Source organism: Triturus cristatus, chromosome 11, assembly GCF_964204655.1.
Source record: "Triturus cristatus chromosome 11, aTriCri1.1, whole genome shotgun sequence".
In the NCBI taxonomy this organism is placed as follows: domain Eukaryota; kingdom Metazoa; phylum Chordata; class Amphibia; order Caudata; family Salamandridae; genus Triturus; species Triturus cristatus.
Window position 1 is genome coordinate 1,137,790,903 of NC_140594.1, and position 15,979 is coordinate 1,137,806,881.

General features: G+C 41.9%; 1 protein-coding gene across 1 annotated transcript in view; it reads right to left on the reverse strand.

Moving 5' to 3' along the window:
* Window positions 1–968: 968 nt before the first annotated feature.
* Window positions 969–15,979, reverse strand: part of LOC146786207 (cytochrome P450 2J5-like) — a 438,174-nt gene continuing 423,163 nt past the window's right edge. Inside the window, exons 8-9 of the mRNA XM_085635784.1 lie at window positions 10,286–10,427; window positions 969–2,400 (exon numbers count right to left, since the gene is read on the reverse strand). Of these exons, the coding sequence (XP_085491910.1) occupies window positions 2,189–2,400; window positions 10,286–10,427 (354 nt within the window). The 3' untranslated portion in view covers window positions 969–2,188. The remainder of the gene's footprint in view (window positions 2,401–10,285; window positions 10,428–15,979) is intronic.

A 15,979-nucleotide genomic window follows, 5' to 3' on the forward strand; every position in this document is an offset into this window, starting at 1 on the left:
ACAGCCTTCGGCCAGGTCCTTTGTCCAACTACATTACAGGGGTGCTGCAGGGTTGGTTGCAGAGCTTCTCTGGCCTTGTACTGGGCTAAGTTTGCTAGCTGCCAAACTTCATGGAGCTTAATTGAATGGCATCCATGTTTTCAGTGGGGAAACACTAATTGCCCTGCCATTTATCTTTGCCCCACCCTCCCGATGGATCTTCTCAATACTTCACATAACCAACAATAAGCTAAACCCACTAAACGTGTGCCACATTTTGTTTGTACACATTCATCAAATAATGTCAGATGAACACTTCTTTTACCCTTCTTTAAAATTCCCTCCCCCTTGATGGTCCTGATTGAAATCGAGAAAACCAAAAGTAGGCTAAACATGTTAAGTTTCTGCCACATTTTGTACAGATCCATCAGATGGAGTCAAGGTTAGCAGTAAATAAAATAATTATTTGATCACCTCTATAAATCCTCACCCCCATTGGATCTGCCCACAACCAGAAACGCTTGCACTTGGGGTAACTCTCTAACTGCCTACCATAATAGGTACAGATTAATAACAGTGTTAATGTTATAAGCAATTGAAATTTGTATTGCTCCTCCTCCTCTTAACTTTGCCCCTTGATGGATTGGCACAAAACCTAACATTGCACTTAAAATCCACAGCTTCCAGCTTCTGCCAAATTCTGTGCAGATTCATCACAGAGTGCCAATGTGATTAGCAAATTAACATTTTTTCAACCCTCATTTATAACTCGGGTCCCCATGATGGATCTGCATGAGCTTAAAAATACTAAAAGAATGTTAAACACAGTAAGCCCCTGCTACCTTTTGTGCAGATCCATCAAACAGTGCCAACGTTATTAGCAAATCAAACGTATTCCCTGTTTTAACTTAGCTTCCCATTGGAAACCTGCTCTGGGTATCACTTGATAAATTCATGCCATACTTCACACAGATTGATCAAACAGTGCTAAAGTTGTAAGCAAATTAACATTTTATTGATCCACCCCCTGATGTATGTCCACAACCATATGGATTTGGAATAAACTTACATACCGATTGAAAACTAATCCCTCCTAGCATCTGCCAAGGTTTGTGCAGATTTACAGCACAGTGGCAAACATTTTAGGAAATGAAAACTGCCCCACCCCTTTAACTGCCCCACCTTTGTGGATATGCACACATTTGAAAATACTTAGAATAATTTGAATGTCCATAGTATCTACCAAATTTTAGGCATATTCTTCAAAAGTTGTCAAGGTTATAAGCAAATTAACAAATGTTTTTTACTGACAAGATATACAAAGGTATTGACCCTTTAAATCCTGACCATCACCTTTCTTAAATGTGAATATCTAAAGAACTAGGCAACAGATTTATACTGAACCTAACTAAGCACGTTTTCTGAGAGAAGTTCTAATTTCATGCCAAGTTTGGTGTAAATCTATTCAGCAGTTTCTCCTATCTTTCAGCAAAATTTCCTTGTCTTCATTTGTAACCTCCCATGAGGACAGACCCTTTTACTTATGTTGTTAGACGTTATGTTTATTTAGCCTGCAAGCACTCGTTTCTGGTATTGCAGGCACGATATGCTATTCTGCAACATTCAGTGCGCCATGTGCGCTTTCACTTTCAAAGCAGCCCGGGACAATTGTGGCCACTTCTTTGCAATGAAATAGGTCTCGCATTTACGAGAGTTTGAGCTAAAACTCTTGCAAATGCGAGACCAATTGAATTGCAAATATTTCTTAACAGCACCCCATATGGTGCTTTCACTTTAATGTCGGCCATACCCCTTTCTTTAGACGAGCTGCGTCTAAAGTATGGTGCGCAGCTGCTATTAAAGTGAAATTGCGGCATGGGGTACTTTTACAAAAAAAAGCATATGTCAACATGACAAAGAGATGCTTTTTTTGTAAAAGCTCCCCATGCGGCGCTTTCAGTTTAATGGTGGCTTTAGACGTGCCTCGTCTACAGAAAGGGGCGTGGCCGGCATTAGCATGAAAGCGCGGCATAGGGCACTTTCCAAAAATTGCATTTGCAATGTGTTAGGTCTCGCTTTTGCGAGAGTTTAAGCTATTGCCATTGTCATTTACAATGCCAATAGCTCAAACTCTTGTAAATGTGAGACCTATTGCATTGGAAATGCTTGTTGTTCTGAGGCAATCAAGTTAGATGGAAGTGACCCTCTGCTAAGGCTCTTCTGCAGGGTGATGACTTGGAGCCCATCTTGGAAGAGCGCAGATTTGATAAGGCAGTGGTTGCAATGTGGTTCCCATGATGAAGTCGAGGTTAACTGTCCTCACGCCCTCAGGCAGGTGGAATGTAAAGTGTCGTAGAAGAGTGGAGAATAAGATGAAGAGCTCAGTCCTCGCCAGCCGTTCCCCCAGGCAGACACGATGCCCTGCAAAAAGAATGTGATTGGCTGAGATATCAGAGTCCATCCCAAATGACAAGTGAGTGACTTTTATTTGTTAAATCATTCTCGGGCCATGCCAAGAGATGTATTATTTTCAGTTTCATTACCTCAGGATACAAAAATCTCCATATAATTAAATTGAAATAACAAAGATGATAGAAGTGAAAAGAAGGAGGAAGGAGCAAAAATAAAACATATTTGAGGTTAAGTAATAGGGGAGAAGGGATTAGCTTAACAAGAATTGGCAAATCCAGTCGCTTTCAGTTTTTGTGAAATGACCCAGTGGTTTGGCAACTCTGGTGATGAAAGTTGTGTGAAGAAAAGTGTGCAGTGAAACTGTATCTGAACAGAACGCCATGGTGTTATTTTTACTATTTATTTTTGATTCTGAGATAAAGGTGGAGTAGATAATCGTGGATACAGAGCCCCTAGGGCAGTAAGTTTTGCTGGTTACAATCGCAACTTGCTGGTAATTCAGGCAAACGGGAGGTGTCTTTGTATCTGAGTCACAATTGTGCTAAATTCACTTTACGCTGCCCTAGTTTTTAGGTCGAGCCCAAAAAACGCTTGTGCTGTCAGGCGGTCTGTTGTATCTACTTTGTGGGGTCTGACTCCTCCTTTGCTTAGTAATGGCTTTTATGTGTGTCATTTAAAAATGGAAGTGTGCTAATGGCTGATGGTTGGTGCATGTCCCACCTTTCCTTACCAGTTAACTCCCATGGAGTATTGCTGCAGGAACGAGCAGGGACACGCGCGCTGCTCGAGTTCTTTTTTGCTCTTTTTGTTTGTTTGTTATCGCCTGAATGCACTTTGGCTACAAAACATGTTCACCCGATGTGAGAATACATGGGTTTTATTTGGTAATGTACTTGCGTTTTTTTGCTGGCCTTGTGTGTACATTTTCTTTCTTCTATTTTGTAACAGTATTTATTGTATATTTCATGTGGTTATATGTAAAAAAAGGCTGCTAAGGTCTGTTGGGGCAAGTGCGCGCTTGTTACTATTACACCGTACATCTGTTATTATGCCAACCACACTTTAAGCATGCACACTTGTTATTATTACACTTTAGGCATGCTGCTATGCTGTCTATGCGTTTGTAGTGTATTTTAGTGCCAGGTAGCAAACCCCCCTCAGCGCCCCCCCTTCTTAGCAGCACCGGCCTAACGTAGCCGCTGCATCTTTTTATGAGTTTAAACACAGAATGTTTTTCCCCTTTAGAAACTTTATGTAAATTAATATAAAAGAAATCCCTACCCTACAACTGCATTTCGGACTTTATGTGTATATTTTGTTGCTTGTTTTAGCATTCACTGAACACAGCGCCTGTCCTGCAATAAAATCAAACAATTCTGGTGATTACTACTTGCTGGAAATATTTTTTCATTAGATCGGGCCTAGTTTTTTACCTGTAAACTTCCTCTGTAAAACACACAACATTTGGTAATATTTTGCGTGTTTTATGGTTTTAACGTCTTTATTTTTGTAAAATATAAATAAAAATAATGTTTATATACATCACCAACGCTACATTTTTACTACTTTGTTATTTGGCTCTAGATATATATTACTACAAAAGACACACAACTGATGCACGGAATGCAGAACAAATCAAAACATTCACCCCACTCAAGAAATCTGGGTTAAATCCATCATTCTTTTGCTCACCATGCCACCCTAGTTTAAACCTGGCTATATGCAAATCAGTCTTGACCCTGTGCCTCATGGGAACAGTCCAGCCCGAACTGCTAAGCCAGGTCCTCCCTGGACCGGAAACAAGCATCCTAGGACCGGTTTTGGGGTTTCACCCCTTATCAGCCAGGATAGCTTGAATCCAGTGGCACAGTTAGCCCGGGACCAACGTCTTGGCATACCCGGCACACTTAGGGCGAGAAAGCACATTTCCAAATTGTAACGAAGACCTTTGTATACGTATTGGAGATATGATTCAATATAAGACTTCTCTTTTAAGTTGCTTGAATAATAACATTAGACAGTAATATATGAAATGTATGAAAAAAGGAACTTTTGAATACTCATTAGGAAAGTTTTCCAACATACATAAAATTGGTGCTTAGAGCTTCCAATATTAATATGAAGAGAAGATGTCTAATCATGATAGCGTGTTTGGCTAATTGTATTACTCTGTATAGGTTTGTATTGTACTAACCCTAGGACTACTTATATGAAGCACTTTGTGTTTATAGAATTTTGAGTAAATTAAAATAAGTGTGTAGAAATACAGCACTGCCTGTTTTAAAAAAAAAGTATATGGTTGTACATATTGTAAATATTTTGTATGTATTTTTTGTAGCCCTGAAGACGTCCGTGTAGGACGAAAAGCATTGGCTACTGTATCTACTATGCAATGGCTTTTTTAAATGAAGAACATGAATAAAGAATAATTGATCTGCGACACTTTCGTCAGATGCAGTGATTTACGTTTTGTAGCAAATATTTAGATGTGCCTTCAGTACATATGCTGAACTCTCACTAACCGGACATATTGTTTACAATTCTGTGAGTGCTGGACCACTAGTGATACATGTTGTTTTGAAAGTTTATTTCAAATTGGAGTAGAGAGGGGTTGTATGGTTCTGTGTACTACACATAGATTAACAATTTACCCTACTTATTTGGTTGCTAAATGCGGACTGTATTGCCTTAATCCCTCTGTATATAGCTTTTTCATGTATTTGTAAAGCATACATTCACCCGTGGGCATTTTCGGCTAAATAAAACTTATTTAATATTACCTAACAGTACTTATTTTATCGACCTCACAAGGATAAAAGGTTCAGTCCACATGTAGGGATTTGAACCTATGACCATAACGAATACATTGGGCTCCATATCTCACCATGGCGTGCTTCTCCTAATGTTAGAAGGAATATATGGACTTTATTTGCTAATATAGTTGCCTATTTAAGAACATTTTATACAAAGCTGCCCACAGTGTAAGTTTTACATTTGTTATCAAATGTTGTTAACCTCCAAGTCGGCTGAATTTATATAAATGAACCCCTATCCCAGGGCTGCATTTGTTGCTTTATGCATACATTTATTTTCTTACACTATAATACACTGTGTTTAAGTTATCCTGGCCAGCTGCAATTATATTTATGCTTTAATAAAACACACCAACATAAAGCTAATTTAAGCTTATAGTACTGATACAGTCCAAATGACAACATTAGGTTAATGTAAGCACACAGTACCAATGAACTCTTAGAATAGTTCTTTAAGATTTAATATGAGTGTGTGGGATTAGGGTGTGGTAACTACCACAGCCAAAGGTGTCAATCTTGAAGCTGGGGAACCACCTTTAAGTCTGGGCGTTAGCTGAACTACCTTTAAGTCTGGGCGTTAGCTGAACATCCTGTGATTCTGGGCAAAGCACTTAATCTCTCTTTCTATGGCAGGTTAACTTCCTGTAATGTGTACTAATTAACTTTGTCTTCCTGCCTAAACAGTGCACATACGCAGGTTGTAAACACGGTATATATCTTTATTGCTATGGTGATGTCTTGCCTCATGTATCAAAGCAAAAACCAAAGGCTGCTGTTATTCTTTCATTTTGGCCTACGCCTGACTCCACCTTGGTGCCAGGTTTAAACAAAAGGTGTAAATGGATGAAAATCTGCCAAGGTGCTAAATGTCGCCTTCAGATGTTAACTCACATAATTGAGCTGTTTATCACCTGCCACAAATGTTTTGAGTTATTTTTAACTTTCTGGGTTGGGAAGATTTTGCTTTTTTTTATATTCTTACGTTTGTATTTTTGCTGAACATTTAAAACAAATACAGTATGATATATATGTATATATCTCAGCAAGGAAGCATTTTACTGCTTTTTTATCAGACTTAATATGTGACTATGGGCACATTTATATAGATATTTTAAAAGCAATACATCTGGTTTATATTTGTATTTATGTAAATTTCTTGCTTTACGTGTTCCTCACTACTGGTGCCTGCCTAGTCCTTTCATACAAGCACCCCCACAATAAGGAGCAAATATGGCCCTTAGAAAATGCAAAAATGCTGCTAAGTTCCAAAATATGGACCAAAATAAAGATGAATTGGAGCACACTGCTTCACCTCCCAGCACAGTTTACCCCTTATCATTATGGTAAATGCAGTTCACAATAAATGCTTACTCAAATATTTGCTGGAATGTTTCACCAAAGTTGATGCAGGTTACTGCTATAAATCTGTTGACACGTGTTTCTGGGTATTATCCGTCATCAGTAAAGGGTTTCTAAAAAATCTGCCACAGTCCTCTCAGGCCTCTCACTGGCACACAAGTATATCTCCAAAACCTCATCAGCTCAATAACTGAAGAGATCTTTTTCAAAATAAAGGGGGATGGGAGCACACTGCTTCACCTTCCGACACAGTTCACCCCCTAGCATTATAGTAATAGAATTTCATCATGGGTTGCTAAAAAAACTGTCATAAATAATCCCCTGATAAAAATTCATTTTTTATCTATACAGAAAACGGATAGTATCCAGAAACACCCGTGTCTATAGATTTACGGCACTAACCTGCACCAACCTACAGCAAATATTCAAGTAAGCATTTACTATGAACTGCACTTAGCATAATGCTATCCGGCCAACTGTGCTGCGAGATAAACCAATGCACTCCCATACCCCTTCTCATTCTTATAAAACTGCCTCAACAGAGTTATAATTAATTGTCCCTGTGGAGTTTTAAAACGACCTCTATTTGTCACATAAAGTACTGCAACCGTAATACAATATTTCTCTTTATAATTGCATTAATAATGCAGTACCTTATAACACTATTAAAAGTGCCTTTACAACTCCACAAAAACACATGCTAGTATATTTTTTAACACACAAAAAAAAACATTAACATTTGCAGCGCCAATTACTCAAACATTCACTAATGCAAAACCTATTGCATTGCAAATGCTTGTTTAACAAGCAGCAATTTTACAGGCTAATATTTGTAAGTCCGAGCTTACAGTGAAATGATAGATGCCCTGTGTCTGCCTCACTCCTGTCATTTGAATAGAGCGTGTCTCTGCATCATTTTGTTTACCTGATTCCTTTGTTATTTGCTATATCTACGATTTGTTGGCTTTTCCTGTTTTTTGCTCACTCCCCACACCTTTGCTTCCTACTGTTGTTTTATCCTATTCAATCCAACTAACAGACTCTCATGTCCATCGCTCAAAATTAACTCTTATTTCCCTATACTAACCCACCACAAATCCTCTTTGGGTTCCAGACTAGTGTGCTTCTTGCTGAAACGCCTCATCAGGGCTAGTAAGCAGTATATAAATACAATTGCAATACAATTCAATGCATCCTAGTACACACCTATTTTGCCCTCCATCATCCCCTGTAGGTTCAGCCACAGCTTGAAAATCTCCAGAGTGCGGCACACAGTGAGGGTCGGATTGGGACCAAACATAGGTTGGGGGCCACAAAAAAGCGGCCCATATTTGCGAATCATGACCTATCGTGGAACATTTCTTGATTAGTGCCAGGGGGCTATGTTTTGGAGACATTTATGGTAAATTAAGTCTTTTAAAATTTGTAAGGCCTGTCGCCATCAGATAATGTTTTCCAGGACAACATTTTGAAAATGGAAGCATTCAGGCAGAAAGCCCAGCCTGTTTGTACAAAAGAACAGCAAACCCCTTCACATCTACGAATTCTCGTAGAGCAGGTTTGTGCATTCCCTACCCTACTTTCCAAAGAAAAGGCAAATGCTTCTTGTACACCTGGCGACACCAAATAGACCTGTTTTTTCTACAGCCTTCACTCCTGGCATGACGGTGTTTCTTGCATTGTCCTCATTGACAATGATGTGCTTCCTGCATTCTCGAGAATTGTAGAACCTTTCTTCTGGAACATTCCCCAGAGCTGATGTGTCTTTCCTGAACTCGCTCTAAGGGCAGGCATTGGCCTAATAGACTTTCATCAACTGCATACCTGCACTTACTGCATGCTCCTCAAAAAAGGATGAAACACCTTGACCTTGAAGGAAGTGTATGTTACAGCCACAGATTACTCACGTGAAAAAGTATTAATGTAATGCAGTTGTTGCCCCACTTAGTGAAAGCTGTCCAGACAATGCACACATTGTGTAAAATGAAACTATGCCTAGCAGTGATGCTTTGGAATGACTTTCAAGTGTTGATTTTTCAGTTTTACATATTATTCTTTTTTTGCACTGGTTCAGTTGTGGACCCTACCCTAGAGACAAAGTATGGTTTCCAGTAAAATATCTTATTATCAACCTGTGTAGGTGTGCTACATAAAGCTGGTAAATAAGTACATCGTTGTATTCTGTTCCTGACCTCCCTCGCTACATTCCGGGTGCTTTCCTTCTCCGTGCCCACTGACTCTTGCTTCAGTAGTGTGACCTTCAACTGATTCTTGCTCCAGTGGTGTGGCCTTCCCCTGGCTCTTGCTCCAGTGGTGTGGCCTTCCACTAACCCTTGCTCATATGGTGTGACCTTCCTATGACTCTTGCTCCAGTGGTAAGACCTTTGCTCCAATAGTGTGGCCTTCCACTTTTGCTCCAGTAGTGTGACCTTCCACTGACTCTTGCTTCAGTGCTGTGACCTTTGCTCCAGTGGTGTGGCCTTCCACCAACCCTTGCTTCAGTGGTATGACCTTCCACCACTGACTCTTGCTCTAGTGGTGTGACCTTCCACTGACTCTTGCTTCAGTGGTGTGACCTTTGCTCCAGTGGTGTGGCCTTCCACTAACCCTTGCTCCAGTGGTGCGACCTTCCACCACTCTCTTGCTGTAGTGGTGTGACCTTCAACTGACTTTTGCTTCAATTGTGTGACCTTCTACTGACTCTTGCTCCAGTGGTGTGACCTTCCACTGACTCTTGCTTCAGTGGTATGACCTTTGCTACAGTGGTGTGGCCTTCGACTAACCCCTTGCTCCAGTGGTGTGACCTTCTACTGACTCTTGCTCTAGTGGTGTGACCTTCCACTGACTCTTGCTCTAGTGGTGTGACCTTCCACTGAATCCTGTTCCAGTGGTGTGGCCTTCCACTGACTCTTGCTCCAGTGGTGTGACCATCCAATGACTCTTGCTCTAGTGGTGTGACCTTCCACTAACCCCTTGCTCCAGTGGTGTGACCTTCCACTAACTCTTGCTCTAGTGGTGTGACCTTCCACTGAATCTTGCTCCAGTGGTGGGACCTTCCACTGACTCTTGCTCCAGTGGTGTGACCTTCCACTGACTCTTGCTCCAGTGGTGTGACCTTCCACTGACTGTTGCTCCAGTGGTGTGACCTTCCACTGACTGTTGCTCCAGTGGTGTGACCTTCTACTTACTCTTGCTCCAGTGGTGTGACCTTCCACTGACTCTTGCTCCAGTGGTTTGGCCTTCCACTGACTCTTGCTTCAGTGGTGTGACTTTCCACTGACTCTTGCTTCAGTGGTGTGACCTTCCACTGACTCTTGCTCCAGTGGTGTGGCCTTTGCTCAAGTGATGTGGCCTTCCACTGACCCTTGCTCTAGTGGTGTGACCTTCCACGTACTTGTAAATTAAACATCTTTACGTAGAGGAGATAAAGATAGTTCTTAGGGCCTAACTAAACGTCAACATTCCTTAAGACAACCCTGCACTATTGGCAGATCAGTGTTTATTGATACAAATCAGTAGTACTCATATTATCAACCTCAGAAGGATGAAAGACTTGAACCTGGGACCATGGGAGTCAAACACAGAATCTCAGCTGTGTGCACTTTAGCTCATAGAGCAACCAGACGCAGGATGGTGCTACTGGCTGTACTGTGATATGTACTGTGATACGTTCATCCTATGTTAATGAGAACGCCGATGTTTGTCAAGTAAAATTTCATTACCTGCAGAGAAGGGTATGAATGTGTCCTTCTTCACAAAATGTCCTTCTTTGTCCAGGAAGCGACTTGGGTTAAACTCTTCAGGAACCTCCCAAATAGTGTGGTCATGAAGGGCAGAGAAGAGGTTGGAGATAACAATGGTGCCCTTAAAGAAAGAAAAAAAACAGTTTGTTTATTTAAATGAGTTGAAAGGGTTTGGATGAACTGGGCGAACTGATGCAAAACATAACCAGTCAGTGAAAGGGCAAACAGATGGGCAAATGGAAAAGGGCGAGGATGGACAGGCAGTCAAAGGCACGGGAGAGACAAAAGTACAGGCAAGCTGTTCAGAAAGCAGATGCTTGAAGTGCAGGATACTGGACAGATGATTAGACACACAGAAGGGCAGCAGGTGCCCAGGCAGGTCAGCAGACAGAGCAATGGAATAAGAAAGACAGAGGAAATAGTGCTAGCAATAAAGCAATAAGTAGGTGTTAGGAGGACAGGCAGATGACTAGTTGGCTGCAAGAATACAAGGATGGGAATATGAATGAAAGAAGAGGCCTGCGCACGCGAACAAAGAGAAAGCAAACTGCTGTTAAATGTATGCTGACAATACCCAACGTCTGCTTAATCTAAGCAACTTCCCATAAAGCTGAACCCACATATATGGTCGCTTTCTTCCAAACACTAGAAAGACAGAGCATTCTTATGGGATCTCCAGTGCCTCACTCTTCTTTACCGTCTTCAAACGGGGCTCCCAATTTTTTCCTGGCACCTCTTCCTTGGGACTTCACCGGAAATAGTGATACAGCGCCAGTAAGCTAGGCTCCCGGACTCTGCCACTATGACACCACCTACCCTTATCGGTTCTTATCTCCATCTAAACATTCATTTCTTTAGCAGAGAATGGAGCCTCTAAAGTAAATGTTGAAACCAAAAGAAAATCACATCATGCCATCCTCATCCCTTTTTAGCATTAGACACTTGTCCGAACCTGACACTGCATCACTACTGCATGACTGTTTTTTGACAAACTGAAGAAGAAGGAAACTATGGCAAGATTCCCTTGGAGTTGGACTGTCCCATCCAGAAGTTCCCTACTGAAGAATGCTGTTGTATGTGTGAGGACACATTAAAGGACTGAAGGACACTACTTCTTGGGTGAGGTGAGGACTTCTTTCTCTGATGGTTTGCATACACAAGCAGGCTGGGCACCTACCCTGTGGTGGAATTTTCCATTGCATGTACTCTACTTTCTGAAAATATTTCTTCTTTTCTCTCCATTTCAGCAAAGCAATAGGGTCTTGGAAATACCCCTCCTTGGGGAACACAAAAACAAAAGAAATTGTCTTGAGTTGTTGTCATACGTCCTGAGCATCATCCAACTATGTTTCATTTCGTAGATAGAATAATCGTCTGTTAGAGAGAATAATTTTGCTTGCTTTAACACTATTTTTTATGTTTGTTTAGTTGGTAAAGTGAAGTTGAAGATGTTTTTAAAATGCAAGGATACCAAAGAGTCTTCCAGGTATTTGCTCCATTGACTCTTTACTTTTTGATTCCTTGATTGCTTGCCACATTAGGTGTTTTGGAAATTCTGCTGGAGTTACTCTTATCTTTGCACAATATGCATAAAAAGGCTCTCAGGATATACTCTTGTTTAAAAAGATTGAATTCTTGTCGCACCTGGACTTGTGATGAGCAGGCTGGTGATCTGAAAAGCTGCCTACATACATGCACTGAGCCAAATCTAGTGATTTCAATCCATTTTCCATGGAAAACTTTCTGGTCCAAAGTTAATGTGGGCATGGGGGGCGCTAGAGGGCGCACTGCGGAATGGCTGCCGATTAAGACAGCTCCGCCGGTCGGGAATCAAATTGGTAAAAATGGGCGCTATGCAGAGGCTTTAATTAAATCAACGACCGCATAGAGATGTCGGATGTACCTGGCAGCGAGGGCAAAGCACGGGAGTGATCCGAAAAGGATGGAGAACAAACTAACGGTGATTGAAGATTTACGCGGCGCAAGGATCTTGTAGTGTTGAGGAAAGGAACGCTCCAAGCCAGGTAGTTTATCTTGTAGATTTATTGAGTGGATAAATTATATACAGAGATAAGATTTGAGTAAAGTAGGAATCCAAGTAAGAGCCGCAGGATACTACATATCTTCCCCCTTTAAAACGCGAAGGAAGGAAGATTTAAAAGGCATCAAAAAGAGGCAAGAAAATAAAAGGATGAAATATAGTGAATGGTACACTGAAAGAAGGCATGAAAATGAAATATGGAAAGAGCAAGCAGAGGAAGTAAAGTGGATATGAATTGAGAAGCATAAAAATAAAAAATGGAAAAATAGGAAATGCAAACAAGAAAAGATTAAAAGAAAACGATGACTAAAGTACCAACACCCTTTCTCACAGAAAGACAAACCCACATCCTTCCTCACATAAATAACAAAACAAAACCAAGTACAAAGATATGAAAGCTGGCCAGGCAAACACAAAAATATACAAGGGCATAAGCAAAAAGGTGAAGGAAAGAATGAAACAGAGAAGCAAGAGAACAGTGAAAGGGTGGAAGACAGCTGTAGATAGAACAAGTAAAGCAAAAGCATAGGGAAAAGAAGGCTGTCGTTCACACAAGCAGAATACAGCAGTGGTATGAAACACAGTAAATAAACAGGCGTCAAGCTCACAAAGGTGGGAAAAGGTGGAAATGGAGAGGTGAGCTACACTATAGAACTTCCCCAAAAGCAGGTTGGGGGGAAGGTATGGGAGGAACCCACACAGCACAAGGTAAACTTTTAAAATGCAACATGTGCAATATAAATATGGATGAATCACATGAAACAACGTACAGTAAAGTAAAGGAAAAGAAGGTGTGGGAGGGATCCACACAGCACAATGCAAAAAAATTAAAATGCAACATGCACAAAAGATGGGTTACCACATGAAAGTGTGAACAAAGCACACAGAACAATGCAAAATGTACGTAATAGATCTGAGTGCAGGCCACATGACAAAATGTAAAATTTCAAAGAGAACTAGGTGTGGAGAAAGACCACACAGCATAAAATGTGTGGAGAAAGACCACACGGCATAAAATAAAATGCAAAGCAAATAAGCACAAGAGCACATGGCGTATGCAGAAATACAAATCACTCAAAGAAAGGTTCCCTAAAAGGAAACAAAACATGTAGCATATTCTGGGCACTGTGTAATCTGCTCCGTAACCTGAGCAGGAACCAAGCACTGACCGGGTCTCGTCCTCATTCCCGGTTCTTGGTCTATTTGTCACTTTAAAGCTCTGGTCAGGGAGATAGCAGGAAATGGTAGGCAGGTAGCAGAACAGTGCTCCAGGGCAGCAGTAAAGGCAAGCAGGCAGTAGATAGCAGGTAGGTAGTAGGCAGAAAGGAACTGGCACAGAAACGTTGTGGGCGACCGGTGGAACGTCATTGGTGGGGCTCAGGGTGCCAGTAAACTTTAAAATGCGTAGTTTTTAAAATTTGGAGAGAGTCCTTTACCTTGCGCGTGGGATGATGGATTCTTCGTGTGGTAACTCCACTCCTGGTACCAAATGTAGTGTTGAGGAAAGGAACGCTCCAAGCCAGGTAGTTTATCTTGTAGATTTATTGAGTGGATAAATTATATACAGAGATAAGATTTGAGTAAAGTAGGAATCCAAGTAAGAGCCGCAGGATACTACAGATCTGCAGTCCATAACATGGCGGCGCCCATGGAGCTGGTGGATTGGAGCGGATAAAACAGGCGACACAGACGGCAGAAGATGTGGATATCGCTCCCGGTGTTCGCTCTAAATGCTGGCACACTGACTGATGCAGGTACAGCGCAGGGGGAATCCTCGGTGCCTTTAATTGTGTAGCCGGTGTTGTAGATCTGGCGGATAGACGGCGCAAAAGGAACGTTGCAAAATGGCTGGCGCTACCATCGTCAGAGCCGCTACGGGCTGACTCGGGTGACTTCGCGCCATAGGTGCGGTGTAGCGGGAGACACTGAGCAGTCCAGCGGCAAGATTCGCGGAATACTTAATTTAAACCTCTGCTACTGTGAGGCTTAGCGGAGGAAGTGAAGGACTTTCCCCCTGCCCGGGCATACTGTCATACATGCCAACATTTCAGAAGAGCAAAGTGGGAGATTTTAAAAAAAAAATCGGGAGAATGGGGCCTTGAATCGGGTTACTGTCATGTATGGGCTTTGGAAGTGAGCTGCTGCAGGATCGGATATTTGAAACGCGAATGCACGTTCTTCACCTACCTTTTAGAAGCATGGAGCGCAATGGCAGGCAGAGAGAGGGTGATGCAAGTGTAGTGCACTGGCCTGGCAGGTTGCTGGCAGTGCGTACACCAACCCCCCCCCCCGTGTGTGGCAGCCCGGGCTGAAACAGCTTCCCGGGTTGAGGAAATATGAATTTTGTGATCAGTTATGTCCCCTATCGTAGACCCCAACGGCTCCATGTACATGCTATAAGTACATGTATGTTCCCTCCTGCTCCAGTTCTGAAGACGCAAATATATGTACGTCCACCGTCAACATGTCCTCTTTCAGATCCGCCATGAATGGGTCAGATAGTCCATTCCTAAGTATGAAAGGCCACCGACTTTATATGGTTCACTTTCCACATTTTACAGATTCAGGCGAGTAGGCCCGAATTCTGTCTTCAAGCCTTTTCTGCCTTCTGCCTCTGAAAGCTCCAGTCTGACCCTGCATCTGTGACCATGAACTTTGTCTTACTCCCTGCGCGGCTAACGGAGCCTGATCCAGCCCGTCGCCTGCCAAAAACTGTATTTCACCTTCAAGATTATCTCCTTCGTTCCTCATCCGATGCATTCCTGTCTAGTAGTTTAGGTAAACATTCCTCCAGCTACCGTGCACAGGGCCAGGCCTCGCTGCCCTCATGCAAGTAATTCATAGCCCCGTCACCATGGAATATTCCTACCCCCTCGCATCTAGTGTAGACACTTAGACGCTTGTACACGCACTAACAGTCAGTATAGTCAGTATAGAATAAGATTCTATCCTAAGAGACCTCTCTTTTTGGATAACACAGTTCTTTAAACATAGGATATTAGATATGATTTGGGATTAGGTTGACATAACCCCAGACTTCTGTCTCCACATGTAGAGCTAAATGTCAAGTCCCTTTCACCCTCTAGTTGCACGTCAATCACACGTCATACGGCTGCGCGCGCATCTCTGCCAACTATTTCTGCTGACATTGCAGGATTCTCTTATGGATCCACCCACATATTACATCATGTATGATGACGTTTATTAAATTACGCCCTCTATTAGCTACGTATGCACACTTTATCAGCTGTTACGCCTCTTGCATCTGTTCCACTGTAATGTATTTTCTATAAAACTGCCTATCTGTAAATAATATATGTTCCTTCCTTCCTGAACTTTCGTGGTGATGGAATAGAAGGCCCATAATTCGAATTGTGTTCCTTTGTATAGGAATAAAGCCTTTTTAAACCCTCTAATACCACGGATTCTGCCTCTCATTTTACTGAGTTATTCTCGATAGATTTTACCGCATAAAAAATAGTACCGGTAACGAAATATTTACCACATAAATTGGCGCCCGAACAGGGACACTTTCTCATCTCACGCGCCGGCGGTGCGTTGCAGGCCCGGTCTCCTGCCACAGCTGAACGTACAACAAAAACGCGTATCTGCAGGATTTCCTGTGTCTCCTT